General features: G+C 54.1%; 7 protein-coding genes across 7 annotated transcripts in view; 3 read left to right on the top strand and 4 right to left on the bottom strand.

Annotated features, from left to right (window-relative positions):
• Positions 1 to 42: 42 nt before the first annotated feature.
• On the bottom strand, positions 43 to 1,116 carry N657DRAFT_579623 (NAD(P)-binding protein; the record flags this gene model as incomplete). Its single annotated transcript, XM_062789409.1, has 2 exons — positions 43 to 345; positions 409 to 1,116. The coding sequence occupies 2 exons, from the start codon at positions 1,114 to 1,116 to the stop codon at positions 43 to 45; spliced, it is 1,011 nt and encodes a 336-aa protein (XP_062644341.1).
• Positions 1,117 to 1,803: 687 nt separating this feature from the next.
• On the bottom strand, positions 1,804 to 3,368 carry N657DRAFT_683654 (MFS general substrate transporter; the record flags this gene model as incomplete). The annotated part of the gene is made up of 3 exons (XM_062796588.1): positions 1,804 to 2,754; positions 2,786 to 3,089; positions 3,139 to 3,368. 3 exons carry the CDS (start codon positions 3,366 to 3,368, stop codon positions 1,804 to 1,806), a joined length of 1,485 nt encoding a protein of 494 aa, XP_062644340.1.
• A 1,590-nt stretch (positions 3,369 to 4,958) lies between these two features.
• On the bottom strand, positions 4,959 to 6,006 carry N657DRAFT_666139 (uncharacterized protein; the record flags this gene model as incomplete). The annotated part of the gene is made up of 4 exons (XM_062795324.1): positions 5,737 to 6,006; positions 5,461 to 5,679; positions 5,321 to 5,431; positions 4,959 to 5,287 (listed from the first exon to the last, which is right to left on the bottom strand). The coding sequence occupies exons 1-4, from the start codon at positions 5,927 to 5,929 to the stop codon at positions 4,959 to 4,961; spliced, it is 852 nt and encodes a 283-aa protein (XP_062644339.1). The 5' UTR covers positions 5,930 to 6,006.
• Positions 6,007 to 7,054: 1,048 nt separating this feature from the next.
• Positions 7,055 to 7,342, top strand: N657DRAFT_579539 (uncharacterized protein; the record flags this gene model as incomplete). Its single annotated transcript, XM_062789398.1, has 1 exon — positions 7,055 to 7,342. The coding sequence occupies one exon, from the start codon at positions 7,055 to 7,057 to the stop codon at positions 7,340 to 7,342; it is 288 nt and encodes a 95-aa protein (XP_062644338.1).
• A 296-nt stretch (positions 7,343 to 7,638) lies between these two features.
• Positions 7,639 to 8,658, bottom strand: N657DRAFT_157739 (uncharacterized protein). The gene is made up of 3 exons (XM_062786001.1): positions 8,420 to 8,658; positions 8,056 to 8,337; positions 7,639 to 7,987 (listed from the first exon to the last, which is right to left on the bottom strand). The coding sequence occupies exons 1-3, from the start codon at positions 8,505 to 8,507 to the stop codon at positions 7,890 to 7,892; spliced, it is 468 nt and encodes a 155-aa protein (XP_062644337.1). The 5' UTR covers positions 8,508 to 8,658; the 3' UTR covers positions 7,639 to 7,889.
• A 3,422-nt stretch (positions 8,659 to 12,080) lies between these two features.
• N657DRAFT_649060 (uncharacterized protein) lies at positions 12,081 to 12,909 on the top strand (the record flags this gene model as incomplete). The annotated part of the gene is made up of 2 exons (XM_062793648.1): positions 12,081 to 12,197; positions 12,647 to 12,909. Coding segments are annotated over 2 exons (198 nt in total), but the record flags the coding sequence as incomplete, so codon positions are not given.
• Positions 12,910 to 13,809: 900 nt separating this feature from the next.
• Positions 13,810 to 14,071, top strand: part of N657DRAFT_579689 (uncharacterized protein) — a gene marked incomplete at both ends in the record, with an annotated part of 3,620 nt that continues 3,358 nt past the window's right edge. Inside the window, one exon of the mRNA XM_062789411.1 lies at positions 13,810 to 13,923. Within this exon, the coding sequence (XP_062644335.1) occupies positions 13,810 to 13,923 (114 nt within the window). The remainder of the gene's footprint in view (positions 13,924 to 14,071) is intronic.

Raw genomic sequence — 14,071 nt, 5'->3', positions numbered from 1 at the left:
GATCTCGGGTTGTTCAACACGCCCTTGTAACTCCCTCCACATCTATGCGGATGTCTTCCAGTCCACCAGCGCGTCCTTGCCGAGCTTGTCCTTGATGATACGATGGGATAGCTCCCACAATGCCTCTCCAAGGTTCTCATCCGAGGCCTGCGCCGACTCCTTGCCGGGCTGGTCGGGGTCGCTGTAGTACCAGCCGCTCTGCACCTTGTCCGAGGTGAGCGCCCAAAGCGCGCTGTACGAGCCCTGCTGCACATCGCGGCCAAACGCCAGCATCGCCCAGGTGAGCAGCTTGCCCGTGACGCCGGGGTACGCGTCCTTCCACTGCTGCTGCATGGCCGTGTTGACCTGTGATTGTCAATACCTATTCCACCAAGAACGGAAAATGGAAGCAAAATGCAAAATTCTTACGGCCCCAGGATGCACCGCCACAGCAATGATATCATCGCCATTCTCCTTGATCACCTTCCTCGCCAACCCATACTTGGAAAATAAGATCATAGCCAGCTTCGTCCGGCCATAGCGCTCCGTCGGCCCCAGACTCCCGTCATTGATCTCCTCGAGGCTCGCAAAATGCACATTTCCCGACGCGGTGCGGTGCATCTCGCTCGCCTCAAATACCACCCGGGGCCTCGGCGCCCCTTCCATCCTGGCCGTCTTCCTCAGCACCGGCCACAGTAGATTGACGACGTAAAACTGCCCAAGGTAATTCACGCCAAAATGCCGATCGATCCCATCGGCATCCAGCCCAAACTCATTCGTGTTAATACCCGCCGAAAGCACCAGATAATCCAGCCTACCGAGACCCCCCTCCTCCTCCGAGCCCCGTGCCAACTTGGTAAACACGTCGCGGATCTGCCAGAGATTGCCCATGTCGCACTCGAGCCACTCGACCTGCGCGCCGGGCGACTCGGCCGCGATGGTCGCCTTTGCGTCCTCGCCTTGCTCCTCCTTGCGGTTGACCATCAGCACGCGGCAGCCTGCGTTGGCGAGCGCGCGCGACACCTCGAAGCCGATGCCGAATGCGCCGCCTACCACAACGGCGACGCGGCCGTGGAGGTTGTCCGGGTGGACGGGCTTGGGCCCGAGACCGGTTGTGGACTGCAGGATGGATTGCATTTCTGGTGTTGTACTCGGTTGTTGGTGATGAGTTGTGTGATGGTACTAGGACTGATGGTGGTGATGGTTTGGTGGTTTAGCTGGAGTGGTTCATCAGAACTCGTGAGTGTTGATTTGGTTGACTTTGAAAAGCGTCAGTGATGCAGATCATGTAAAAGCAGGCAAAGGATTCAGATAGTGACGTGAGTCGTTCCCAGAGAGCCCTGTTGTTGCTAGTATGACATCATCCATCGCCCTCATCAAGTTGCATTGATCAGAATCAATGAATGACTCTAGAAACACACCGGACTCAAATGGAAGACTCAAAAGCAAGCCAGTGCAAATTATTCGCAGAGGGATGGAATAGGTAGCTTAATCGATCATTGGGCGGCCGCAGACGTACCTGTATCCATCCACTATGACATGGCAGGTGACCCTGAACTGTGGCCGTCTCTTTCGACGCCATCAGGGGAGCGTTTGGATCCTCTGTAGCGGAAAACCCATGGACACTTTGAGTAGGGTATCACGAAGTATTCTCTTGCTTTTTTCGTTGCGATGCTCTGTGGTGGAGAACCAGCCAAACAGTGGCTGGGTTTGACCATCTTCTCTCCAACGTGAAGCAGCCGGATTTTTCATATCTGCATGCCTGCTATTCCAGGGTAATATCTCATTGGGACTTGTTTTGGGGGTCAGATTTCCTTTCCCGCGTCAAGCTTTCTCCGATCTCACCACCCCAGCCTTCTCTTCGTCCACACTCCCTGATATCTCCCCTCCACCAGCACCATTCTCGCCCGTATCCTCCAACACCCCATCCGGCCTTTCCCGCACTCCAACCTCGGTCGTAGAGAAGGCATCGACGGTATCCCGATACCACGGCCAGAAGTTGACGGCCAACGCATACGTCCACGCTGCCACAAAGAAACAGAGTGGTACCACCATAGCCAAACCCGTTCCATGCAAATCCGCGGCAGCCCCCATCAAGGGCGGCACACACGCACCGCCAAACACACCTGCAATAATCCACCCGGACCCGCGCTTCGTATGCCTGCCCAGCCCCCTCATCCCCAGCGCGACAATGGTCGGGAAGCAGATCGACTCAAACAACATCACCACAAACAGCATCGCCAGGCTGGTATCCCCTTTCTGCGTGATGGTCGGCGCCGCAAAGACGATACACAGCGTCAAAAACGCCAAAAATACCTTGCGCGGCTTGGCAAAGTGCATCATGGCTGCGCCGGCGAACCGCCCCACGGCAAACCCGGCCTGCGAGCCGGCCAGGAACTGCGACCCCAGCGCCGAGCTGGTGCCCGGTCTCGTCTCGGTCACGTAATTAATGAAATAGCTGGCGATGGCGACCTGGCTACCCGTATAGCAAAACTGGGCGAAGGCGGCGTGGAAGAGGCGGTACTGCTTGCGGAACGGCAGGTTGCCCGAGCTTTGGGCATCGCCCGCGTGAGTTTCAGCCGCCTGGAAGGCCATGTCGGCGTCGGTGATCTCGGGGATGGTCGACAGGTAGAAAACGGCGCCGAGGAGGAAGACGAAGCACGCGATGGCCAGGTACACCCACTGCACGTTGCGGAGGGCGGTGAGCTCGTCAAAGTTGAAGAAGACGTAAGAGCCGAGGACAGGGGCAATGACAGTGCCGATTCCGTTGAAAGCCTGGGCTACGTTGATGCGAATTTCAGAGTACTTTGGGGGTCCGCAGACTGTTTTGGTGAGTATTCATGTTAGATGGTATTGGCAGGGTGAAAATCGGGAAAGAAAACGGGGACGTGCCGGTGATGTAGGGGTTGGCGGCTGTCTCGAGCGAGCCGAGGCCATTGCCAATGACAAAGATGCAAACGCAGAAGCCGGCGAAGGAATGGTGGATGATGGCCGGGATGGCGAGCAGTGCCCCAAGGCCATACAGAAACAGGCCCCAGATGAAGACGGCGCGGTAGCCAAAGTGCCGCAGCATCCATGCTGCGTGCCCGAGCGAGGCGAAGGGGTATGCCCTACAAGGTCAGTAGAAGACCCCCAAGCATTACTTAATTGACGGCTCACCCAAAGTAGGCTACCTGCAGCCCAGACGATCGGGCCCTGGTGATATCCAACGTGTTCTGGAAATGCTTGTTGAGCGTGTCCAGCAGTCCATAGCTAAATCCCCAGAGGAAGAAGAGGATGGTGACCAAGCAAAGGGGATACAATGACTCGCGCAGCGTCAGCTCGGCGGCCTTAGTTCGCTGGTTGTCACGCACTCGCAGCGAACGCCTCTTCCAGAACTCGTTCGGCATTCTAATTTCAAGTCGAAGTTGTCGGACGGAACTGCACTATTTCACGGGGATGGGGCAAGTCCTTGTATATCAACTTGCGGTGTTGGCATGTTGCTTCTCTGATCATCTGATGTCAATGTTCACCCGAGCACATCGGTGCTTCCTCGGCCCTTCGGTCATGTTTAGAGCCGAATGTCGTGGCGATCGAGCACAAAGCTTCTGATTGCACCTTAATGACAACGTCGAGCGTGATATCCTGGTTGAGTCAGGGGTCTCGCGCATCCCTTCCACCAATTGACCACCTTCTGAGACGGCCTACCTTCCCTGTCTGGCCATCCCCGCATTTTAGCCCCTGTAATTCGTATTCCGTACCAGACAGAGGAGATCGCCGTTGGAGTGGAGAACCGGCAGTTACGCATGGATCCCTATCTTGTGGAGAAAGCCGGCGACTGATTCCCCTGTGAGACACCCGATCAGCCAGCCTACAGTACCTTAGTCAGCGGCCTCCAGAAATGTTAGCATGCTTCAGGAGATTTCACCGCCAGTACTGCAGTGGCAGAAGTCGACCTACTGTGTAGTCTTCCCACGCAACGAGACGTACGCCCGACAGCTGGATGCCGGTCGTCTTCGCCATACGGAACTCGCATGGCCACAGGTCGCGCGCCATCTCCATTTAGAATGTCAACTTAACCTGCCTTAGGTAACTTTAATTGTAAATCCTTTTAACGTTTAAAAGCTACTGCCGGTCTCGTCTGGAATCCTTGGCCGATTGCCCGTGGTTGACAATGCAGATGAGAGCCTCCCTTTTGCATCCAAGGACAGACGTGTCCCTCAAAAAGCATGCTGTCTGGGGAGGCGCCCTGTAGCTTCCACTTTCAAGCAAGCGTAGGCCTCGCAGAATACAACCTAGACGTTGTTGTCCCTGTGATTTCATGACAAATGGAAGCCAACTTGAACCGCTCCCAATGCAACCGTGGGCCCCCTACCACGGCAGCACCAACCACATCAGACGTTCTGCAACACGGTTATCTAGCAGCTCCCGCCAGGGGCGGACACAGGCGCACGAAAGGGTCCATCCATCTGTGCTGTTGGTTCCCATTTTCCACGACGACTTCCGCCTCGAAGGGAATTGAACGACAATTTGAAACATGCGGCGCGAGAATGGGGGCGGAGCCGGATGGTAGGTTCCATTGCTTGGGCGATATCTGGGTTCAAGTTGACACGAGCGCGTGTGAGAAACAAAGAGAAGTGGAGAGCTGTTGAGGCGATCTGAAGCAAAACTCGGCTAACTGAGGTGTGGTAGTAAAGATGAAAAAGAATAGTGTTATCTTGGTTAAGTCACTTGACGACTACTACTATAAGTAACACTGCAAGTGGATTGACTTAAACCAACACCTAAGACTGAGTGGAAGCTGCCCTCTATGCTTCTGGGCTTTTGGAAAGGCATAGTCACCTTCATTCTGGCTGCCGTAGCCTAAGGTGCTTGAATATGCCTTGTCCATCTCCGGCTTCTTGCAGATGTCCACAAAATGAGTTGCCGCGGGAGTAGGTAATGTCTGCGTTGGGTTCGACTACTGTGGTATGCCAATTCTGATCGGCTGCTAACTAATCTTACAGCATCCTCCAAACCCGCTCCGCGTAAGCCTGTAGTTCTTGAACGCTCAAGACAAAGTCTTCCTCTCCAGGTCCTGAACCTCGAACAAATAGGAGCTTGAATCCCAATACCAACGCGCCGCTAGCGACGTTATATGTGACTGGGTTGGTCGTGGTGTCTTCGGTGATCGTGATAGTCTGTCGGAGCATTGGCTGCAGGGCAGCGGCGTGTCGTGTTGTCGTTGCTCCTGGGCGAGTTATGCTGGGTTCTTCTTCCCACTTCTCCAAAATGAGGGCTCGGCGTGTGTGTTCGAATTTGGCGAGCAAAACGATTTTGACTTGATGCTCTGAGGTGAAAAACTACCAGCGCATATCGTTACGGAGCTCGCTTAACAACTCCGAGTCTCCTTCCTCGATCATAAGTGTCGGCCAGAATCCTTTCGTACCACGTTCTGGGTCTGGACCGCCGGTAGAGTCACCCTCCCCACCATCTCCTCCTGGGTGACCTTTTGTGCTCTACATGTGGCAGTACCGACGGTTATCCAACTGTTTTCTCTACCACTTCTGACAAGCTTGTTATAATAGCCTTGGTAAAGCCCGATATGGAGTTGTTCATGCAAGAAGGTTGGGATTGTGATGAAAAGGATCTGGCGATCGCTTTCGTAGTGGCGGAAACGGAACTTGCGACGTCGCTTGTCTCGCTCACACTCGATTTCGGTGAAGAAGTTAGGGGAGACGTCTGAATAATGATTAGTCTACCAGTTAGGTATATAGGAACAAGAGGGGAATATCATACTTGTGACCACAAGAAAATCTCCAGTAGTACTGTTGATCACGTTGAAGATATTTTGGATACTGGTGAATTGCGTGGTTGGGGGATTGCCGTCTTGCGTCGATTCCACCGAAGTCAGAATAGTGGACGTGAACGCTGATGAAGCCGATGCCGACACGGACGGAGATGCCGCTGATCTTGACCCGATTTCCGCCATGGTGGAGGCGTGAAGCTGGGTGAGATATGGAGCGGGGCATCGGATTAGTTCGCATTTGGGCTTCTGTCATGCTCAAATGTCAGGTCAACCCCACTACATCTACCATGCTATAAGTGTAGACATCGTCAAGGGTCATCGCCACGGGTTGAGTGGGACGACGACGCCCCTACACGTAATTGCATTGCTCTCAAATTCACTAACTTCAACGCATTAAAACTACTTAAATTTACCATCATATTTTATTCTCTGAATCTGAACCTAATTCTATCCCAAACGCGGAAACCTAACCATTAACATAAACCCTAACCACCTGACCCTGACCGCAGGGAGCTGGAGCGGCTCTTCACACCCCCGGCGAGCTAATTCGTCGCGGCCCCACGGAAAAGGTTTTAGCCGATTGGGAATTTGGTGTGGGGCGGGACCTGGATGGTCAACCGCTCATAGTGGAGCTGTACCTCGCTTAATGTTGTCAAAAGACAAAAGCGAGCAGGCAAGCGACTATTGAGGTGCTTGGCCCTAGAGGCTACAACCTCCCAGGCAGAAGCAATGGGCTCGGTAAAGCCGTCAACTTACTCAGCCCAGTCTCGCGTAGACTTGACGCTCACTGAACGCGTACGAGCTCGGTTCGACTCCAAAAGCTGGTCCGCGTACTCGCAAAGAGCTTTGATGGCACGGAAGAGGACGCCATGCTGGCTCCGGATACCTGCGCTAAAAAGAGCCCAAAATCACCTCTGCCTCTCCTCCTGTGAAGCCATTCTCAGCCGCCTTCGAGCTGGCATCATCAGCGCCATGTCACCCTTCAAGACCCTCTTCGCCGCGGCGTCAGCCTCCCTCTGGTCTCTCCCGACCGTCGCAACAAGCCCCGTCGCCATCGAGGCTAGGGACCTGCCCAACCGAATCCCGGCGAGCGCATGGTCAAAGCAGGAGAAATGGTGACCCGGCCCTGGACTACGACACCGACAGCGGTTACACCACTGTGGCCATCTCACCCAGCGGCCAAGTGAACGCCGGACAGACCCCGGCAAAGGGCAGAGCACCATCCTGTGTTTCTGCCGTGCAGAGAGCCGGCTGTCGAAAACCAACATCTACGTCCGTCCCAAGTGGTATGCTCTTGTCCCCTCACACATGTACGACTACTACTTCGAATCCGATTTCGGCACGGACGGGCACCGCCACAACTGGGAGCACATCGCTGTGTGGGTGCAGAACGGCGAGCTCAAGTTCGTGTCGGCCTCGGAACACGGCAGCTGGAACACCCGGTTCCCCGGCCAGAACCCGCAGATCCGCTTCAAAGGGGCAAGACGGCAGCGCCTGGACTTTGGCTGGTATTTGGATCAATCGAGGTATTACTGTGTTACCGAGCTGGAGTGTCCTGGTAGCCTTGCCCCTGCTCTCATCCGTGGGCTTAGTTAGAGGGGCAATCAACGCCCAGTTCGCACTGACGACGGGGAGCTGGTGAGGAGACGGCGATGGGAGATGTGGTGGTACGATGGGCCTCGGTGTATGAGGGTAAGTTGGGGGGAAGGAGGATTTGACATTCTGATCTGAGAGCAGTAAAAGATGCCCTGGGCCAAGACCCTGCCTGGTTCAATTGGAAAATGGAATCTTAGCAATTGTTAGCATCGCACAAAGCATGAAAAGAAAGTTAGAGTGAGAAAACTGCGCAGCCAATTCCTCTCTTAATTACACGCCGCCTGTATCGTCTTCGAGATATGCTACATGCCCATCCGTCTCTATTGCTTCCAACAGAACATGGTCCACCGAGAATGTGTGAGCTCTGGATGTGGTGCCGGATCCCCCGAAAGCATGTGGACACCAGCGCTAAGGCGGCGGCCCGCTCGCCTGGGTCAGGGTCTTATCTCCACCAGCCCGAGGGTCCATCTTCGTCAATCTGTGTCGTGGTCCCAACGCACAAATGCGATGCACGATTGCACGATCCACAAGCTGCCTGGATGCGAATCTAGTAGGCGTAGAGAAGGAGGAAAGCAACCATGAGGGCGAAGAGGCCGGTGGCTTCGGCGAAGGCAAAGCCCAGGACGGCGTATGAGAAGAGCTGGCCTGCAATTGACGAAAGCTGTCAGCTCATTTGCTCAGTGTATTTCATCAGCCGTGACTGCGATTCTTACCTCTCATCGAAGGATTGCGAGCGACGCCTTGAATGAGCGCGCCAAAGACAGTGCCAATGCCGACACCAGCGCCCGCGAGGCCAATTGTGGCCGCACCCGCACCGTGCACCTTGGCAGCCGTGATGAGCGCAGCGGCCGTGGACTCGACGACGACGCCGCGGGATTGCATCGCGCCGCGGATCATGGTGGAAGTGAACGTGTTGCGACCGCCATTGAGAAGCAGGCCGTGACGGCCGGTCGCCTGCTGGCGAGCAGTGGAGACGATGGAGCTTGAGAGGCGAGCTAGAGTTGGGACGGAGCTGGTTAATCGCGCATTCTGGGGATCGGTGGAGCTGACAGCTGGCCCACCGGGTGGAGATCGTACCCTGTCCCTGTGCCGTTGACATCAAACGGTAGGGCTGCTTCAGGCCCATACGGGCGACGGCGCCGGTCAACCTGCTTGAGGCGAGCATTTTCGCTGAATTTTTGATGGAGTTGATTGATGGAGAGGATGGGAGTGGTGAATCGGTGTTGGATGAAGCAGGTTAAGTATGGAAGGGAGAAAGAGAGAGCGGAAGCGAGAGGGGGTGGCAGTCAGGCGTGCGGGGACTGGTTCCTCAGGCATCGGGGTGTCACAACATGAATGGAAACGGCAGGAGAGGGCTGTCTTTCTGGCCAATCGCAGGCAGAGCCGTAAGTGACTTGTTTCTTCCGGCAAGAGCCGTGCGGCAGAGCTGGAGGGGGAAGCTGCGAGGGCGTTTTCACGGGCACGTAGATGGCTCGCCTGGAAACCGTGCAGTTGACAGCGTTCTCAATTTGCGACAACGGGCTGAGTGAACCAGCCACTTCAAATAGCCAACTTCCAGCTCTTCATTCGGTCAAAGAGGCCATTTTTAAAGAAGCCGGCCAGCCCGCGTGGTTCGAGGAATGGACTCGCGTGCCTCCGGAGGCCAAGGCCAGTATCATCTCCACTCCCCCCATGGGGAAATGGAGCAGGAAGGAACAACGGCGCCCAGCGCTAAGCCAATCTCGGCTGGGGAGCGGGACTAAGCTGCAATTGGTCAATGGCTGGCTCCCTTCCCGTGCAGCCCCGGGCAGCTGCTCTGCTTGTTTCGGTGCAATGTCTTCGGCAAAGGCCGTTGTTGCCCGTTGAGCATGTAGCGTTTCACTTTTGTCGCTCTGAAGTGAGTGCGCGACTTCAGAGCTTAGCCCATAGATGCTCCGCGAGCTCTTACTGAATCTCTGAACATCCTAACGAGATTACGAGCACCAGTATCAAGCCAACACTTACGGGGCTCATGACCAGTGACCAGTTTGAGAACTTGCGCGGAACATGCGTGCGTCAAAGTACCTTACGTTATTCATCAATCCGTTATTGGGGCATGGTTTTGCATATGGCACGGGGATGCTCAAGTTCCGAAGGTCATTGATGATGTAAGTTCAGACGAAACCTCGTTGCCACGTGCGGACTACCGACAGGACTCTTGTTGCTTTGTCTCGTAGTCCACGCGCCACCTGACATCTGAGCTCCGCTACATCGTTCTGACAAAGCGGTGAGCCGACCCTCATGCTCCAATTCCCGAATGTCGCTGACGACTGGCGCTGATTGAAGTTTAAAGACGGCTTGTGCGGCGCCTTATCGTGTCCATCATCCGGCGTGTGCTGTTTATACGTCCTTGAAGCCGAGGCGGAGCATCTCGCGAAAGGATTATTAATAGGCACTGAGTGTCCGAAACGTCGGTCAGGCTCTTCCCGTGCAATCTATCCCATTCGCGACGATTTAAAACAAATCGTAGCGCTGGAAACTTAAGGTACACACAGAACTTGGCGGAGAGCGTTGAGGGCTGGGGGGTATAGGCTTACCTTAGTTTTCACCTCGTGGAGTATCGCCTCGAAGTCAACACTTCGCCGAAAGAGTATCGTAACCGTATCGAAGGGTTGTGGAGTTTGGGTAGTTCGCAGGCTTGGGCCACCAGTTCGCGACGAAATCCTGTGCGGGGGAAGATACTGCTTGCTGTTCGTTTTCTTGCCGACGGTGTCTGTTTGTTTATCGTCGCCGGCCTCGCCGGCCTCGCCGCTTCTGGCTGTATCGCCCTGATCTCTGGACTCGTGGCGAATGGTTGAACTCGCTTGTAGCTCGTTGAAATTGACACCAGCACCGATGCGATCAGCGCGACATCCTACTGCCACACGGTCGTTGATCAAGCCCTCTCAGGGACGGAGACAGAAGTCGGCTTGAAAGTCTGGCTTGAGGAACGTCCCCTTCACCTCGTTAAAGCTCCGGTCAAGACTAGCAGTCGATGGACGCGTCCTATTTGGCGCTTCACGCTCATTTGCCACGGCTTTCGGTTTCATGGTTCTTGTCTACGGGGACTTGCCGAAAAGCCTCAGCTGGTAATCTTACCCGGGTTGAAAACTGAAATGTGAACTGGCTCAACAGAGCTTCTCGCAGAACCTGGGCATATCGTTCCTAGGTTGACTGGGGTGCTCGTCTGCGAACTTGAATGGAAACGCAATCAGCGGCACCTTTCTAGACCACCACATGGAGGTTGACAGTTTGTATGAGGTCAGGAGTCAGCAGCTTCGTTTGCTCCTGGCTTCCTACCCAATAACCACTTGGACACCGTGCGAGGAAGTCACCGGACATGAGATGTCAACCCCTCAGGATGGAAATCCTCACCATCCGCAATCCGATGTGCACTGATACTCCAAATCCCAACCGTATATTCGACGCTAAGCTCTGTGAACCGGGTGAGGCCAAATGATACATTGCATGTGGCCAGAAGCGTCTGTGAGGCCGAGAGACTTGCTTCGGGCAACAGTTCTGTCCTCGTGTTCCGAGTGATGCTAAAGGCCATTGCAGGGTCTGTCTTCGGGAGACACATGCAGGGCTTCCTCCAACGAGGTTTGCGGAGAGCCATACTGCTTGTTTCACAGACACCAGCGGCGTTTAATGATGTCGCCAAGACCAGGGAAATAACCAGCACAGGCGCAGACCCAGCTGGTATAGGTTCAAGCTAAAGGAATGATAACATTGTGGACGATATGGAGACCTACTACATTCTTGTCGTATACCTCACACGCTAGGATCTCGACTATATTCTGGTCCACTAAACCTTTATTGATGCATTGAGCTGCACCAGGAATCGAGATATAGCGGAAAGGGTTACAGGTCCTAACCACTAGTTATATGTAACTGGAATGTCATTTTATATTGACCCAAACTTCCTTGTTGAAAAAGGACGTACAGGTGTGAGAGGGACAGATTCCCAGGGGTTTGAAGGAGGGGTCTGGACTTGGGTCGGCAGTAGGGTCGGCGCCACAAGCGCAGCCATAGATGAGGGTGGCAAGGAGAGGGATCTTCATATTCATTGGTATCCATCAAGTCTGCAACCTGCCAAAGGGTGAGAGTAGCAAAGATATAGAGGTAGGCAGTCAAGTCAATATTGAGCAATGCTACTCTTTGCTAAAGCAGGAAGGTAGAACGAGAACTGAAAGCGCGTGAGCTCGACCTATGTATCGGTAAGATGCCCGTCCATGACTCATCCTAGTATTTGTACCTAACTATCGCATCATGTTCTGCTTCCCGGAGGTGGTTGCCGAAGGTGGTCTGTGACGAATCTCAAGACCCAACTTTCTGAAAGGGACTCCTGAAGGTTAAAGCTTTGACAACGGGGTGAGGTTCGGTGAAGCCAAAGGGTTCACAACAAGCAATGTCCAAAGGTACTGACAATCTTGCACTTGAGTTGCTTACTGAGGAAGCTGCAGTGATGCCCGTTGTCACGGCGGGACAGGCGGACAATCCAATGACAATTGTATTCGGGCTAAACTACAGTCTAAGCTCTATTCCGTCAGGTACGGGCAGGCTTGATTGTCAAGACGTAGCTCGAGGAGCTACGAACAGATCTCGCGGCAGCGAGGTGCAGAATATTTAACCCACAGGGGCCCGTGCTTTCCACATGCCGGGTTCCACCCGTGGGTCCTAGCAGGCACGGCGCAATCGCCGTGACACCCGTAGGCCTAAAGATCGTAGACTATATACAGCTTCCTCCCCCAGGGACCTCCGTACCTGCGATCACTGCGATCACCTTCTTGACGGTGATCCTGGTGAGCCGCTCACTGTAACGGGCTTGGCCCGTGATGAACTGAGTGGGTTCCTTGGTGTGACGAATCTCAAAGCCCCAACTTCTGAAAGGGACTCCTGAAGGTTATACTTGACAACGGGGTGAGGTTCGGTGAAGCCAAAGGGTTCACAACAAGCAATGTCCAAGGGTACTGACAATCTTGCACTTGAGTTGCTTACTGGAGAACTCCCAGAGTCCTCCAGAACGAGTGACTATATACTAGATGCATTTGGTTGCTCTCTCGTGCTCTCTAGAGCCACCTAGAGCCAATGCTCTATGGTGCTCTCGAGAGCCTCTTAGAGCGTCCTCTGATTGGCCTTGCACTGGTGCTCTCTCATGCTCCTGAGAGCTCTCTGGAGCACCTCTAGTACTCGTTCCGATTGGTCCTAAGTGATTGGCTCGGAACGTCCTATGTTCCCCACTGGCTTCTGCCAAGTAAGCCGCCGTTGTTGACTCTCGTTGGTTCATTTGTGACACTTGGCACCAAGATTCACGGACTGAGCACTGATGTTCAATGCGAGACTCTCAGTCAACACAGATCCATCACAATGACGCAGTTCCTGCCATAAACGCCATATCATAGCACACTGTCTCTATATAAGGGGGGTAATTCCCCTGGGAGGATTAGAGAGGACAATTTTCAGTTCCAACAAGAAAGGGACATTCTGAGGCTCCCTAACCCACTATCTTGATCCTTCATTTTGTGTGGTCACTCTGGAATCGTGACTCCAATTCAAGCTTCGTTTCATACCTCAATCTGTTCAATACCATTTGGTTGATCTAAGCTTACTTGAGCATGTAACTGTTGGCTGCCCAACAGGGGCCACAAGGGCGTAGGATCGGGTGTTCCATGGTTCGGGTATCTGCGAGGACATTCATTGTTAGATTGAGCGCTTACACGGGGTCGAAATCGTACCTCTACTGAACTGTAGCGTTACTGTTGTGCAGAGGAGATCTGGGCCGGAGTTGTGGTGTTGTGGAAGTCGCGCACAAAATGTGGGCAGGCGCTAACTGTGCCGGATACTGTGCATTGACTGTGTGCTTGTGGAAATGTGGCGGGCTAGTCCCCTTTGGGAAAGTATGGGGTGCTCTATAGCCACGCCTAATTCTCACTCACAGCCTGGCTGGTGCGGCGAGGCTCCGCAGTGTCTAATTTGAATGCAACTCTACATGGTACTCCGTAGGGCTCTCCCCAGGGCGCAAGCGGCTAAATCCCACAATCATTGAAACCTTTGATGGAGTACCTCACCTACCCATATCGGTTAGAGGCACGGATCTTGTGTTAGCGTGATCCTCCTCCACCTGATGAAGGCAGATTCATCTCCGGTGCCTGATGCTCATTTCGGGCAGTGAGTCAGGTCCATGAATATATGAAACCGACTGCGCTATGACGGAGCAATCATGAACTGTCTGGACACCCATCCATCCACATCATCTGTCCATACATCTCCCTACAGCGACCAAGACAAACTAAACTATCGCTATGGCCTTCCACCTCGCCGCCGCCGCTGGTGGGAACACCGATTTCCTTGATGCCTTCCAAGCAACCAGGCCAGTCGCTGCGCGTGATCAATTCCCTAGACTCGTCGTCGCAAGAAATGACTCCAGCGTCCCGACAGTCAACATGTTCATTGACGGCGAGTCACGATCGATGAAGTACGCCGCCTCCATCATCGACGCGTGCGTTGACCAAACAACCTACGCCCTCCGCTGCACGTCCGGCCCGTCCTACATCCGCACCGACGTGTGCGGTGCCAACGCTGGTGTAAGTCAATTGTCTCAACTTTAACCTTTGAAGTCTGACACTGACGTCCCCAGCGCTCTCAACAACTCAAATATAGTCAAATTAACGCAAATCAAATCAACGCAAATCGACGCAAATTAAGCTTTTTGGAATATTTGCAAGTCAACTC

Source organism: Parathielavia appendiculata (genome assembly GCF_033297405.1).
Source record: "Parathielavia appendiculata strain CBS 731.68 unplaced genomic scaffold N657scaffold_16, whole genome shotgun sequence".
Lineage (NCBI taxonomy): Eukaryota > Fungi > Ascomycota > Sordariomycetes > Sordariales > Chaetomiaceae > Parathielavia > Parathielavia appendiculata.
The sequence above is the reverse complement of the archived record's forward strand: the minus strand, read 5'-3'. Positions and strand labels throughout refer to the sequence as shown.